The sequence below is a fragment of the Eleginops maclovinus genome, chromosome 5 (genome assembly GCF_036324505.1).
Source record: "Eleginops maclovinus isolate JMC-PN-2008 ecotype Puerto Natales chromosome 5, JC_Emac_rtc_rv5, whole genome shotgun sequence".
Taxonomy (NCBI): domain Eukaryota; kingdom Metazoa; phylum Chordata; class Actinopteri; order Perciformes; family Eleginopidae; genus Eleginops; species Eleginops maclovinus.
In genome coordinates, this window is record NC_086353.1 from 14,259,694 (window position 1) to 14,274,917 (window position 15,224).

The following is a 15,224-nucleotide window of genomic DNA, read 5'->3' on the forward strand; positions in this document are numbered from 1 at the left end:
TTAGGTAAGGCTTCATGCAAGAGATACACCTCATCCACATCACTCAACCCAGACAAACAAAGGTAAGCTTTTATCAAAAAGTCTATTTTTCAGTACTAATGATTAAGGATTTAGCTTGTTGAACATTGAAATGTTTAACAATCAAAAACATCTGGAACTATGTTTTTTCTTTACTGAGTAAAGTACAGATAAAAAACAAGCAAGTCAGTGAAGCTCCAATTAGACTGACAGGCGTCTGTTCTCTGCTTTTTAATATTTGATTTTCTGGATCTCAAATCCATTTAGCTGTACAATCCGACAGATGGCCAGCCCACTGTTTGCATTTGTTTTGGTTCAATATTTGTGCCCCTGTTGCTTGTTACAATGCAATCAAATCAACAGACGTCTTTAAACCAGCTCTACTGTGTGATTATCAGGCTGGCCTCCACAAAAACAAGGAGGAAGAGGTTATAATTAGATAAGAATTATACCAAGCAATAATAAGAGATAATAAGGAGACTGTCGAAAAAATAAGAGACAGGAAAAGATGTCCGTGAATGGTTAAATATCTCATTCTCGCTCTGTTCCTTCCTATCTGTGCCAATACTGACGCAGACAGTCTCATTTCAGAGCCGTGACATGAAATCTGTGCTGGGGGGGATTGGAGGGAGAGGCTGTGTGAGGTGGAGGAAGTGGAGGGGAGGAAAGGTGTAAAGATAGGTGAAGATAAGATGGAGTGCCAGACTCAATTGCATTACTATTGGTTGTTTATGGATCAGAGACGAGCTGCTTTGGCCCACTGGGATTGATTGTCTTCTGACCAGACAGCAGGCCAATATAAAAATAATACAAATATAAAAGATAGATTAAGAAGGTTTAAAGAAGGTTGAAGCCTCACAGCGAATCTGAACGGAGCTGCATATGTTTCTCTACTTGGGACTTTGACGTGTGAAGTATATCTTGTAGCGATGTTTGTGAAGATGATGAAGAAGTCTCCGGAGACACCAGCTTGTATATAATAAGGTTTATTACAACAGCATAGTATCATACCCCAACACGGGCAATACGAGGTTCCCAGAGCCAATTGTGGAAGTCCCCCGAACTGTCTTTGTACATGCCATTTATAGAAGAAAATGAGTGTGCGCAACCAAAGTGTGTGTGTGCTGACATGAGGTAGTCAATAACAATGTGCGGCCCACCAAGGTGACCTAGGTCAGTTCATAGGGGACCCCTAACATATTCCAGATGTTGTTTTTCACTCTCCTACCACCCAACATTCCTCTGGCCTCAGAGAGTATCTACCTTTGTATATCACTAGATTTAATACACCACACGTGTTTTTTTGAACGTCTGACAGGGAGGTTAATTTTCTGCCTATTTGCCTACCTGTTCGCCTGATAATTGGAAAGGTATCTGTAAAACAATGTGGCATACATTTAGATCATTTGCCATGGAACAAGTCTGTTGACTGGGTTTGGGGGTTACATAAAGTATATGTTTGAACTGTAGTCTTTGATACTAACCACGCAAGAAAAACAACCGCAGTTGTAGGTCTTAACACAACCTATGCTCCTCATCTCGTCACAAGTATGACGTCAATTGCTGGGTGTATATTCTGTCACTACTAGATGCTGAAAAATATTTTATCTTAGAATAAATAAGAATAAATAAATAAAGGAACATCATGCGTCCTTGGTGGAAATATCTCTGAGTGCTCTCTATTTCTGTCTGTTGTGTCTCTCTGCGCGTATTGTATGTGGGTTATGCCATACAATGCATCTCGCCGCCCTTCACTCTAGTAGCCCTTGTGAAAATATATTTAGAAGATCCATTTAGTATTTAACCCCTAATGCTCCAGCCAGGCCCATTCAACAGCAACCGAGTGCAGCCCGCTCTTCATCATCATCTGTGGTAGTTGTTTTGTTTGTTCAAGCCCGGTCCACCTGGCCCTCCATTTCATTACTTCAATTAGCATGATTAGGATCTAAAATGGCTTGTGTCGGCTTGTGATTGACAGCAATTGGCCACTTAGGGAGGAAAGCTGCAGACACACAGTGATGCTCAATGGCTTGTGTAGTGAAACGTGCACGTGTACAGTCTGTGCGTGTGTTTGTTTACCCTGATGGGAGTTGTGCTCACTGAAGATGAAAGCAATTCTTGAGGCAACAGACTATCGCTTTAGAAAGTCCAGATATCTCGCTGTACCCACATGTTTCAGTGTTTGCTGGAGCGGAAGGGACAGATGTGAGTGTGCGTTTGTGAGAGGTTTGGTGTGTGCATACATGCAAATACAAGATTTTGTGAAGAACTTGCAAAGCTTAATTTATTATCTGCTCTATGTACATTTATAGAAATAAACCAATGCTATACTATGAGCATAAAGTATATGTATGGCTCTGAACATGCTGAATTCCACGATTGTAATCATGTCTGACATGACAATTCCTTCCTGCTCCACCCGTATAGCTGAACATGCTCCAAGCGTGTTGCAATCAGCATGTATCACATGCTGACTGATTGTGTGAAAGTGCGACAGACAGGCAATCACTACTCAGTCATGGCACGTTTTGTTCGACCCTGTGGGAGATGGGAATGCGTCTCGTTTGGCGGAGGCACATTTAACGGTTGGGCCTAATTTAGAGGACTGGCTGGTCTTTGTGTCTCTTCTCATTAAGGCCCACGCGGTTTACACGGCCCTAAGTAGAGACCGCTGGAGCAAATCTGGGTATCTGTCTTGTCCCGTCTTCACGGCTTGCGAGATGGAGGGGTGAGGCGTTATGTTTATTGCGCATCAGTGCTGAGTACGGCCGTTTATCATCATGAGTTGATAGCCATAACCGCAGAGGTCCATGACAGAACATTAATCTGCCTATCAGACAGCCACAAGTCATTCCTCCTCTTCCTCCGCACACGGGATAGTCATTTATTCTTATTCTTTCTGCCACATCTTCCTCAAACTCCCACCTTACCATACACACCATTCCTTCTCTCCACACCTTTGATCCATCGTCCTAAGATACCTATGCCCCTCTTACCCTTTGTTAATTCTTGATGATTTTAAGGCTTGGGACAGTGTGTCCTCATGTCAAAATAATCTTTCTCTGGATTGGATTGAAGTCATTACTCCTCCCTCTCCCTCCGGACATAGAAATCAAACAGAACCCAGTACCCCTGATTTTGTTAGTTCCAAAAATTAATGAGAAATATACATTGGTCCAAGATTCTGTAGGCAATGAATTATGCAACCAGTGGAATTCTGCGGTTCTTCACACAAATTTGATTATTAAGTCTGAGTATAGGGGTATACAGTTTGTTGTGTTTGTTGTCAGATGTCAATAAATCCTACATACTTGTCCTTTAAGTTAATTGTTTTACGGCCCAAACAAACTGATATGGTTCAATCCCATCAACCTTGTTTTCTACCCCGCAGGTAGCTGTTCTTAGCCAAAAGCTCTGATAAAGTCCCTGTACACAATCTACTTAGCTTCGATAGACAAACTTGCTGGTGAGCTTTGTTGAGGATTTTGTGAATTAAAAAGCACGGCCCAGGACCTGGTGGAGATGTAACATGACTTAATCCGACTTAAATTTATCAGTTTGCAATTAACACATCTGCATGTACTGTAAGTGCTAATTGTGTTTTCTGATAGATGATTAAATAGGACAATGTTTGCTGATGCTACTGTATAACAAATATATTAGGATATTAATCCAGTTTTAATAATTTATATTCTAATGGCTATTAAATGTATCTTTTCTACAATCTAGGATGTCTGGGAAAAGTGCTAATGGAGGACCAGACAGTATATCATCCTCTGCTGCCAGGTCAGTAATATAAGAGTGGTGGAGGGAATGAATAGGAAATGAATACAAATCAAATTAAATAAGCATTCTAATTAAAAATCTAATGAAAAGCCAAGTAAGGAAGTGAGGTTGTGAGATTTAATCCTGTACTATTTTATCCATCATTCCAAATCCCAATGCATGCGAGTCTCCAACATAAACAAGAAACCTATACCCCTTCATTATTATCATTGAGATGAGCAAGCGTTACTATCTGAGATCTGTCTATCCTGCTGCGAAAATTGTCTTAAACTTTCGAAAGTTTTCAATGTAAAACAGAATGTGAAACTTCCAAAAATTCCAACAATTGTCTACCATTGCTGCTGCTGTCCATCAGCAGTCTGAATCCATCTCGACTTCCTCAACAGGGGGGTCCATCTTTTAAACAAGCCATAAAGTTTAATATTGATCTGTATGGCTGGTTATGTGAATTATTATAATAAGTATTCATATGATTTCTGAGACATTTATTGCACTTTGAATTAATTATGGCTTCCTTCTCTTTCACCTAGCACGTCCTCTCGGGGGGGGAGGGGTGCAGCCGCTGGCAGACTGCCCGCTTCTCGGAGATTCAAAAACAAGGCTCTTCAGCTCAGCCTCTCCAAGAAATTCTGGTTATTATCATTGTCTGTTTGTAATCAACATTGATTAGCACAAGGGGAGTGGGCTGTGTAGTTGTGTGCACCCAATTAGTGTCATCGATTGGTACGTCTGCTGCATAACAAGCTTCAGAATTTCCAACTTGTCTACCTCAGAAACATTTCCTTTCCATTTGAGTGACTGAGGTAACTAATGTCAGGTGATTGCACTGCAGACGTTTTCAATTGTTACGGTGTTACGCAGCCCTTTTAAGAGTGGCAATATGAATTAATTTCTCAAAAAGGCACTTAGTGTGTTTATTAAAGTAAGTAAGTAAGGAGAAGAATTTATAGGCTTGGCTCGAATGATGACATCTTTTAAAAGTTGGCACACATATAAACCTTTCCCTTTTCCCAGCTCAAAGTCACAGTCCCCCTCTGCCAATGGGAACGGTTCAGGAGAGGAGGTGGAGGGACGTCGGAACAGTAAAAGAAGCCTCAGCAAGAGCTCAGCGGTGGCTGCTGCCTACATTTCCTTCCTCAATAAACTCTTTGGACAGGTCAGTTCAGCAGCCCATTGCCCGATATGCTCAAATGTGTTGACGTACTTCTTTGTTCCTGGTCAGGCTACTCCAAAAAAAAAGCTCAGTTGTACTTTCCAGCTTTTGATTTTATAAACATCCCAGGAGCTTGTGTCAGAAAGCTTCTGATAAATAGCAGGGTTAAACTACTTGTAGGAAAATTCACGACAACATAATTTCCTGACCCATGGTCTATTCCTGTAAGACTCCTATAACCACAGACACAATATAGAATCCACCCATAAAAAATAAGAAATGTTGAAAAAAACCAATAATTTTCTGACATAGACAAGGTCAAATTTATGTGCAGAGTCGAAATCCTTTGCCACCTGTACTAAATCAAATGCCAAACCATCTGATGAGGACTGACGGCTGTTACCTGATCCTCTAAAAAAACAACAACCATCCTTTCCAAGAAGTCACTCCAGTAATTCCACTTCACAGATGATATACTGCCTGGGCCCTGGGCTGGTTTCCATTAAAGCCTGGCTGGTTCAACTGAAGCATTGGCTGTGTTCATGTCTGATTCCCTGATCACAGATTGCTGCAGGGCACCACTGAGTATTTGGTAAAATTTCAGCTGGAAACTAGCCAATGCAACGATCTAGTTCAATGTCACTTTCCCCATTTCTGTTAAACGATGGGTTAATTGATATAAAGAGCACCATTTATATGTGTTTTAAGTGTAATATAAAATATCTGGGCTGCTTTAATATTTGAAAGGCATTTTATTGCTGATTGTTTTCTATTACTAAGAAACGTAAGAGTACATTTCAAGTACATCACAATTTAAAGTGGCGCTTTATCATTATTCTTTGAGGAGAACAGATCTGTCAGCAAATCAATCATTTGAAAAATGTCAGATGACACTTACATGTGTTACTTATGTTTTTACCTGGAGTAAAAAATACAGTATCATGTCTGCAGGTTTCAGTGTAGTGGAGACAGGGGGCAACCGAAACATATCAAATTGCACAAATAAGACCTGTGAATGAAAAGAATAATAGAAAGATTTTTATTGAAAATATAAACAACAACAACCAATTACAAATATTTTTAAAGTTTAATTAAACCTTAAGAACTTTATATGAATAAGAAAAGACAGGGGGATAGTTGGCTGCATGGTATGGAGACAATGGACGTGGATCAGATCCAGGATGGTAATGAGATTGACTAAAAACCTCTTTTTCCTTTGTCAAGGACAGAATGACAAATACTCATTTAGTAATTAGTGGGCAATGGACAGTAATCACAAGGACTTATTCTACAGTATGTAAAACTAAAAAGCAAAGCTTTCACATGCAGAAGGTCACAATCATTTTTATATAACAGATAACTATTGAGCAAATGATTGAGATGCATAAAAAAAAGCCTTGAGTGCTTTGCCTTATGTAACCCTGTTCATACAACCTAAAATATGTATAAATGGATTTCCAAATTACGTTGTGATGAGACTGGTGACAAAAAACAAGAGCCAGAATTAATCCAACCAGCAATTTGGTTTTATTTAATTTATAATAGTTATCATGAAGGGTTTTTTTAATCCGGTAAAGAGTCTTTAGTTTAGCCAATTGTATTCCTCTTTTTATTTTGTTGTGTGATCCCTTATATATGAATTTGCATAATGTTATGTTATATTATATTTGAAATACATTATTATTATTATTATTATTATTACATACATTGAAATTCATAAAAGATCCTTTTTTAATAGCGGCACATTATAGGACCCTGGGTAGACCTCTCTACAAGCAGAGTAAAAGCATTTCCATAAAAGCTTTCATTATAGAAGAGGGATTTACTGTACAGATAACATAACAACTTAATTCAAATCTACGCCACCGGGAGTAGAGTGCCGATACACGTCTTAATTATGTTGCATAACTGGATTTCATAATAACTAATGGGAGCGTTTCATTGTTTTAAAGCACTTTGTGGGAAGTGAAAAACCATTTCACAGGGACCTTGGGCTACAGTGGAGAGCACACTGCATCCCTCTCTGAGTTACTGCCTCACCTAACACCACTGATTCGCTTTGTTGTCCTGCAGCAGCCCCCGGTTAGAATTTACTAGTAGCCAGGTAGAGAGGTTTGTAAAGTATTCACAGGAAAGAGGAAATATGTCCCTGACAATGAGGCAGGGAGCCCATCCATCCCTCAGCAGTCCTAATCCCTGCCTCAACACAAGTATTAATAACTCCCTTAGCAAGGTTCACTGTCAGTCCTCATTACTGAAGATCTAACTGAAGAGAGGGCCTTGAGAGACAAATAACTAAAAGAGAAACATTTAATGCATTAACATGACTCAATGAAGGACAGATGGATGTGAATCAAAATCCAGTGTACCCATCAATGAGCAGCATATGGTAGTACTGTACTGCACGTTCCACCTGAGGACATGATGTGTTTGTCACGTACCTCTGATATGTCTCCATGCTTGCAAGGCAGTAGACTGCTCTGTGGACCATGAGGAGGCAGATACAATGAAATTAACTGTTAATGGGCTCATTCTGACGGATGAATCTAGAGTCTGCATGGCATGGTGTCTAATCCTGGATGAAAAAAATCCAATTAATGTGTTGACCTTGCCATCTTAAAATGCCCTTGAAGGCTGGAGGATCCTTTGCAGGGTAAACAGCGCTGTTGCATTCCGGGAAATGCTGCACCCGCAAAAAACCTATTAAGAGGTTTATATGCTGTTTTGGTATTTATAAAAAAAAAATACAACTTTAGTGAGGTAGCTCTTGGCATTGCATTTGTTTTTCAACTCCGTTGGCAATATTTTACAGTGAATAATTATTTGAACGGCTGCCATTGGACGCACCATCCAAAAAAACTATGGGGGCTTCTCCTTTTCCTGAAGCTATTGTGCATTAGGAAGGATGACCTTGTATGATTTATGTATAAGCCACACTGAGTGCCAACATGTATTAGGAGGAAAATATTGCACTTCACTAAGTATTTATGTTCCACTGCTGCTCTGATTCGCCTTTTTATCATTCAGTTGCAGCATAGTAATAGAAATGGACTTTTGATTAAAGCAAAGGTCCTACGTAAAAATGTAAATGTGCAGAAGGTGAGCATTAGCATTAAATTGACTCTGGATCAAACACTTGAAGCTGATGCATTCAAACTATTTTAACATTCAGTGGCCACTCTTCTACAAACTCTAAGAATGCCACATATTGTTCATGTTTTTTTTTATGTAAAACCTTTCATGTAATTGCTATAAAGATCAAATGAATGCAATGCGGTAAAGAGGTCAAAACTACCCTCTGGAATATGGTCAAATTAAGTACAGAAACATAATAGAAATGCAAGTACTGTGCATGGGTGCAAACAATGCGTAACTGCCACCTCTGCTAGAGTGTCTTTATCTTATTCAGCCTCAATTTTTTTCCCTTACTGAATAAAAGAGAGGAAAAACAAGCCCAGAGCAAATGCTCACAATAATCAGAGCTTTCATAAGCCAGTGTGTCAGTCTTGTTTCTTTGAACTTATAGATATCCTCAGGCTGGTGCAGTCTTGGTGCTAAGCTATATCTCCATATGTCAGGCTCAGTTGCTCTATACGAAGATGAGTGACTTTACATGTGTTTTGCTTCCCTTGTGGACAAGATAATGCTTCAGTTGCACATTGTTATCTCGCAATGGATTCAAGATGTTGTTGGCGCAAGCATGATTTTTGAAAAGCCAAATTGATTGGAGAATTAATTCCATTTCATAATCTTTCATATCCAAGCTTTTCATATTCATATAATTCGAATTAGTACATGTTTAAACAGATGCTAATTAGAACATTGTTTCAAGGATTGATGCATGTGGTCAACATATTAAAATGTCAAGAGTATTTCTTGCCTGAGGATATTTGTACAGTATAGTACAGTCATTTTAAAATGTGTATTTATCAAAACTGTCAGTCAGCCACTGGAATATATATTAACATATAGCTGTTTGAAGCTTTAACACATTTCACTTCAATCCATTATTCCTAACGACTATGTGAAGATTTTGCTCCTAGCTTTGCTTCAACTTCCCTGCAAACACATAAAAAAAGGGGAAAAGAAAGAAAGAAAGAGAGAGAGAGAGAGAGAGAGAGAGAGAGAGAGAGAGAGAGAGAGAGAACACCCTGAGCAAATGTCAAAACAAGGCAGAGAATACTGAATGTTTCACACACAGGAAAGGATTTATGCAAATGATATGTCTTGTGTTTCTTGTGTGGAGAGTGTATATGTGTGTGTATCCATGTCTTGGTTTACATGTATCCTTTTATTCGCAACCTTGCAAGGTTTGTGTTATTCACATGGTTGTGCGTGGGTGTGTATTTATATGCAATGACTTGAGCATGTGCTGCATGTCCCACAGGATGCTGAAGATTTAGTGTGTGTGTGTGTGTGTGTGTGTGTGTGTGTGTGTGTGTGTGTGTGTGTGTGTGTGTGTGTGTGTGTGTGTGTGTGTGTGTGTGTGTGTGTGTGTGTGTGTGTGTGTCTGTGTGTCTGTGTGTCTGTGTGTGTGTGTGTGTGTGTGTGTACACAGGAGTGTGTGGTGTGTCATTTTGCAAATTAGAAAGACATGTCACAGGGTGAAATCCCATTAGAGAATACTGTCAGCATGCGGCAGTGTTGACATGATATGCATGTTATTCTAATTTGGTAGTGAAAACAGATTATTGCTTGGATATGTCTCAGGAGAATTTGCTGTTTTAAAGCCACCCTGATTTTAAATTCTGTCCTCAGATGCGGCCTTGTAATTATCTCTACGTCTTTTTGTCTTTCTTCCCTGCTCCACAGGAGAGAGCGCTGATGCCGGAGGAGTTAGATGGTAAGATGTGGAAGGAGCAATTACGAAGCAAATACATGATAAATTGCAGGTCAATGCAAAGCTTTATCAATCCCGCATTGATGTTTTGCTTCTTTTCGTGATCCACGAAAGAGATTGAATGGTTCTCAGACTGACTTGAAATGTTTGGTACTGACTCAGAGCTCCAAAATCAATTTGAACAACATAACTTGCTGTTCTTGAGAGCTGGCTGGAGTTCTGTCTGCTGGAGTCAACAACTTACAGATGATTTAAAATGTTGTTCAAAGTGGAACTCTCTGCCCACATGTCCTCTTGGGGAAAATACTTTACCTTTCTTTATGGTTTGTTGCAATTGCTGTAATTCGTTTTTTTTTGTCTGTCAGAGCTCCAGGTGGCCTTCAAGGAATTTGACTATGATGCGGATGGCTTCATCCATTACAAAGACATTGCAGACTGCATGAGGACCATGGGCTACATGCCTACAGAGATGGAGCTCATCGAGATCATCCAGCAAATTAAGATGAAATGTGCGTATTAATCCATCCGGTTATTTGTCTGTGTGTGTATGTTGTGTTTTATTTCTTCCTGAGTGGTTAAAGCATGTGTGCATGATTGATTGGTGTTGCTGAAGTGGGTAGGTGTGAATGCCTGATTTATGTGTCTGTTGCACAAACACGTGTGCTTGTATACGTGCAGTCTTTCCTATTAAATCGTGAGGGACTGATGTTTGTCTTGGAAGTTGGGGACATTTTAGCAGACTGATTAATGGCCCTCACACAGCAGGTGCAAGGTGTAGGAGTGCAAGTCTGCATGGTGAAGAGTGTGCTAGGTTTGGATCAAACTTTTTACTCTGCCCTTAATGAGGGTGTGTTTGTCTCTGCTGTCTTTACTGAATGATCTGGTATAGATTTGAGTGTGGTGAGTGTTTAAAGTTTAAGGTGAATCATCACTGCATTGATTTCTGCCATGAGCCTGGAGAACCAGCTCCTATAACACTTACCAAGTGTCAATCTGAACTTTAAAGGAAATACAGGACTTAGACATGTGGTGCACACATGATGTTTAAGACTTTTGGGTTTCAGCAGTCCACCTGCATTTACATAATACAAATGATGTCAGTTCTACACCTACACTGCGTCAGAACTAACAATTAATTTTTTTGAGAAACAGCAAAATGATTTTTTTTAAAATGTATTCTGATCAGGCGGGTCCTCAGCCGAGTCTTAGGGTAAGCGAGTTATCTTTTGAGAGGCCCCCGGCTGTGAAGGCACAGAAGGCCCAGGATCCCTGCTCACTGGTTTTAACCAGTGCAGATGTGTGTAGATCTCTGAAAAGGATCAACACACACAGGGTTCCTGGACCTGATGGCATCCCTGGCCGTGCTCTCAAGGTGTGTGCAGTTCAGCTGGCAGATGTGTTCACAGACATTTTCAATAGGTCACTGCTCCAGTCTGTAGTCCCCACATGTTTTAAAGAGTCCATCATTGTCCCTGTCCCCAAAAAGACAAAACCCATCTGCCTCAATGACTACCGCCCAGTTGCACTCACCTCCATCATCATGAAGTGCTTTGAGCGGTTAGTCAAAACTTTTATCACCTCCTCCCTCCCTGACTCACTGGACCCCTGCAGTTTGCCTACAGGGCAAACAGGTCCACGGATGATGCCATCACCCTCACCCTCCACACTGCCCTCTCCCACCTGGACCAGAGGAACACTTATGTGAGAATGCTGTTCATTGACTACAGTTCAGCATTCAACACCATTGTGCCCTCCAAGCTCATCATTAAGCTCAGGGACCTTGGGCTCAACAGCGCCCTCTGTGACTGGATCCTGAGCTTCCTGACGGGCAGATCCCAGGCAGGGCGGATGGGTAACATCACATCCTCCACCTTGACCCTCAACACCAGAGCCCCTCAGGGTTGTGTGTTCAGCCCTCTCCTCTACTCCCTGTTCACGCACGACTGCGTGGCCACACACAGCTCCAACACCATCATCAACGACATGACCGTCATCGGCGTGATCACAGACGGCGACGAGACGGCGTACAGAGAGGAGGTCAGAGCCCTGGCATCTTGGTGCCAGGACAACAACCTCCATCTCAACGTCAGCAAAACAAAGGAGCTGATTGTGGACTACAGGAAGAGGCAGAGAGAGGCACACACACCCATCACCATCGATGGGACTCCTGTGGAGAGAGTCAGCAGCTTCAGGTTCCTCGGGGGAAAACATCAGTGAGGACCTGACATGGACACATCACACCAGGGTCATATCCAAGACGGCTCGACAGCGGCTCTTCTTCCTCCGCAGGCTGCGGTAGTTCAACATGGACTCCAGGATACTCTGCAACTTCTACAGGTGCACCATCGAGAGTATCCTGACTGGCTGCATCACCGCCTGTTATGGCAGTTGCACCGCCCTCAACCGTAAGACCCAACAGAGGGTGGTGAAAACTGCCCAGCACATCACCAGGACTGAGCTGCCATCCATGGAGGACCTCTACACCCAGCGGTGTAAGAAGAAAGCCGGTAGGATAATAAAGGACCCCCATCACCCCAGCAACAATCTGTTCTGTCTGCTGCCGTCTGGCAGACGGTACCGCAGCATCCGGACCAAGACCACCAGACTCAGAGACAGTTTTATACCACAGGCAGGCTATAAGACTGCTGAACTCCTGAGCTCTGTGAATGTCTACTCACATCTGTTTATAGTACACACACATGTGTTTAAAGTGTTTAAATACTTTCAATGTATTCCACATATGTATATATTTCACATCCTTAAATCTTTAGTGTTGTTATTGTAAATATTCTTTTCTCTTTTTGCACTATTTTATTTATCTTATTTGCACCATGTATGTTGAGTTGTTGGAGGAGCCTGGGATATAAGATTTTCATTGCCAACATATACGTTGTATATGCTGTGCATATGACCAATAAAACCTTGAAACCTTTTTAATCAAAAGTGAATACTTAAATACAAATAAAATAATGGATAACATTTTTTATAAATGTAATTACGCTTTATGCAAATAACCACTATGGATGATAATTACAACGTAAAAGGGAATTTCTGAGATTTTACAGTGACTGTGGGACAGTTTCAATTATTTGTTGGACCAATTCTGTACATTTAATCCTTGCCCATTTCAACTCCAACCTTAAATAGCCTCCCTTTGTCCCATTAGCCTAGGTGACTGACTTCAGCTAATGGTAAAAAGACGTACTGGTAGTTCCTGTTTTGTGACTGACATTCACTCTCTTAACTGACCACTGTTCTCTGTTTCTGCTATGTTTTCACCACGTTTTTGCATGAACCATTATCGTGTAACTGTCAATTATATCACTGTTGGGTGCTTACAGGTGAAATAGAACAGCACACCTTTTACTACAAACACATACGTGACTGCTTTTTGCATGCTCCAAAACGTCTACACCACACACTACACTTCACGGAAAAGCCTACTGATTGGCTCTAAACCAAAATACATCATGTTTATTGTTCTCCTTTGGGAAAACAAAATCAAAACAGCCGAACAGCAGCTGCTACACAATACAAGACCACAGATTTTAACCACGTTGGCTTTCCTGCTATTTAAAGTCCCCTTTACATTTACAAATGTGAACACATTCCTTATCTTAGCTTGTGAGTGACCAAACTAATTGCACTGTCAGCCTCAGTTTGCAGGCCCGATTGCTAATATGATGCTCAGCTGCAGCACATTAAATTGTACACCTACCTGTGAAAGAATTCGGTCTTGTGGTTGCTGCCTCGGTGGCTACACCTCAAAACCAATGCACCAAAAACACTATCTGTCCATCACTTGTAACCAAAGCAAAACTTTTTTAATTTAGTCTCTCGTTCCCCTGCTGGGGGAGTGCGTCCTGCCAGCTGCTGTCAATCAAACACAGACGGGGACACGCCCCTCCAGCGGCTCAGATGAAAAGGAGCATTTCGGTTATTTACACAACCTTATTTTGATTATAATATGTATTATCAACCATCAACCACGATCAACGACTAAATGTGTTTTCAGTTGGACTCAATTTCTAAAGGAATTTTTAACAAAACCACTTTATTTTGCCTCAATTTTATGCTAAGGAAATAGTAGGCCTACTGAGATGTCCTGTGGGTAATCTAGATAAAGGTGAAGACTGTTTTTGGAAAAAGATGTTGTTGTTGAAATACCAACATTGTTTGTTTTACATTGCATGCAAAGTTATCAGAAATCTCTAAAATAAAAAGACAACATTCCCCTGTCTGATTGATAACAGACATTTTGATATTTATTGTCATAAAGCTTGGAAAATGTCAAAGGCCTGCTTTAAAATATAGCCAAAACATAAGATCCTTTTACACAAATTAAGCATAGAGCGTTGATTAACACCGACGATGGGCGAAAATATACACTCCAAAAAGTAATTGTTTTCCCACAAAACAGTTACCTGATGTTGGATACACAGAAAGGCATGTTTCCAGCTTATCAACTTCACCTGTCCCAGTTATTTTATTTTTGAATCTGATGCGCAGCTTTGTAAACAGTAGGGTTGCATAGCCTTTTTTAAAATATTTTTTATGATTCATTTGGAAGAATTGTCTTTTCACACCACTTTAACACTTGTAATGTTGCAACCATAAAATTGGCATCTCTCAAGCATCACACACTTCACCTTTAATGTATACAGTAATTGGAACAAGCAAAGAACACAATAGGCCTACTGTATGTGATGGTTCAAACTGTGTTGGAAGCTTTTATAACTCTCATTTAAAGGTACACACTAAAGAGAATTATTCATAACTTCAGGGCTTTTGTTTTTGTAGTACATTTGATATTTTCTGCTATGTTGTACACCATGAAATATGAAATATTCATCTATTCATTGATGCTTTTATTTGACCCGCGGTAGAGTGAGCTTCAGACGTCCCTATAGCTTAGTCTCTGGAGCGTAATCCCTATAGATCCATGAAATTCAGTCTTTTTTATATAACTATCAATTAAAAATAATAATACTCTCTTAAGACTTTTGGCAAAAGTTTTCCACTTCATGATTATAAACTGACCCAGTTAATGCTTAATATTTTAAGGAGGTGTCAGTAATCCCCCATAGACTGCTGTTCCACAAGGGTAAAGCCAGTCAGCCAAAAAATGTACAGCACCTCGAGGCAAGTATTAAAATGACTTTCTAACTAAAAAAGCATAGAAGTAATGATATTTTAGGAACCTTCATTTGCTGTTGCAACTATATTGCAGTTTAAACCTTTAGTTTAATATTCAACAACTTTAAAAGTACCTTTCGAGTCTGACAGTTTGTCATAGTCTGATTTTCATCAGCAACAGTCCTGACTCTCTCTGAGTACTGATTCAATTTGTTAACGACAAAATGACAGCATGGCTTTAATGACGGAGTCTTTCACATCCATCGAAGGCCCAGATAATGAAAACCCATT

At 40.4% G+C, this 15,224-nt stretch overlaps 1 protein-coding gene across 1 annotated transcript in view; it reads left to right on the forward strand.

The window, feature by feature from the left end:
* The window catches only part of cabp4 (calcium binding protein 4), a 21,881-nt gene continuing 6,657 nt past the window's right edge, over window positions 1–15,224 (forward strand). Inside the window, exons 1-6 of the mRNA XM_063882729.1 lie at window positions 1–62; window positions 3,748–3,804; window positions 4,335–4,436; window positions 4,819–4,960; window positions 9,770–9,800; window positions 10,163–10,306. Of these exons, the coding sequence (XP_063738799.1) occupies window positions 3,749–3,804; window positions 4,335–4,436; window positions 4,819–4,960; window positions 9,770–9,800; window positions 10,163–10,306 (475 nt within the window). The 5' untranslated portion in view covers window positions 1–62; window position 3,748. The remainder of the gene's footprint in view (window positions 63–3,747; window positions 3,805–4,334; window positions 4,437–4,818; window positions 4,961–9,769; window positions 9,801–10,162; window positions 10,307–15,224) is intronic.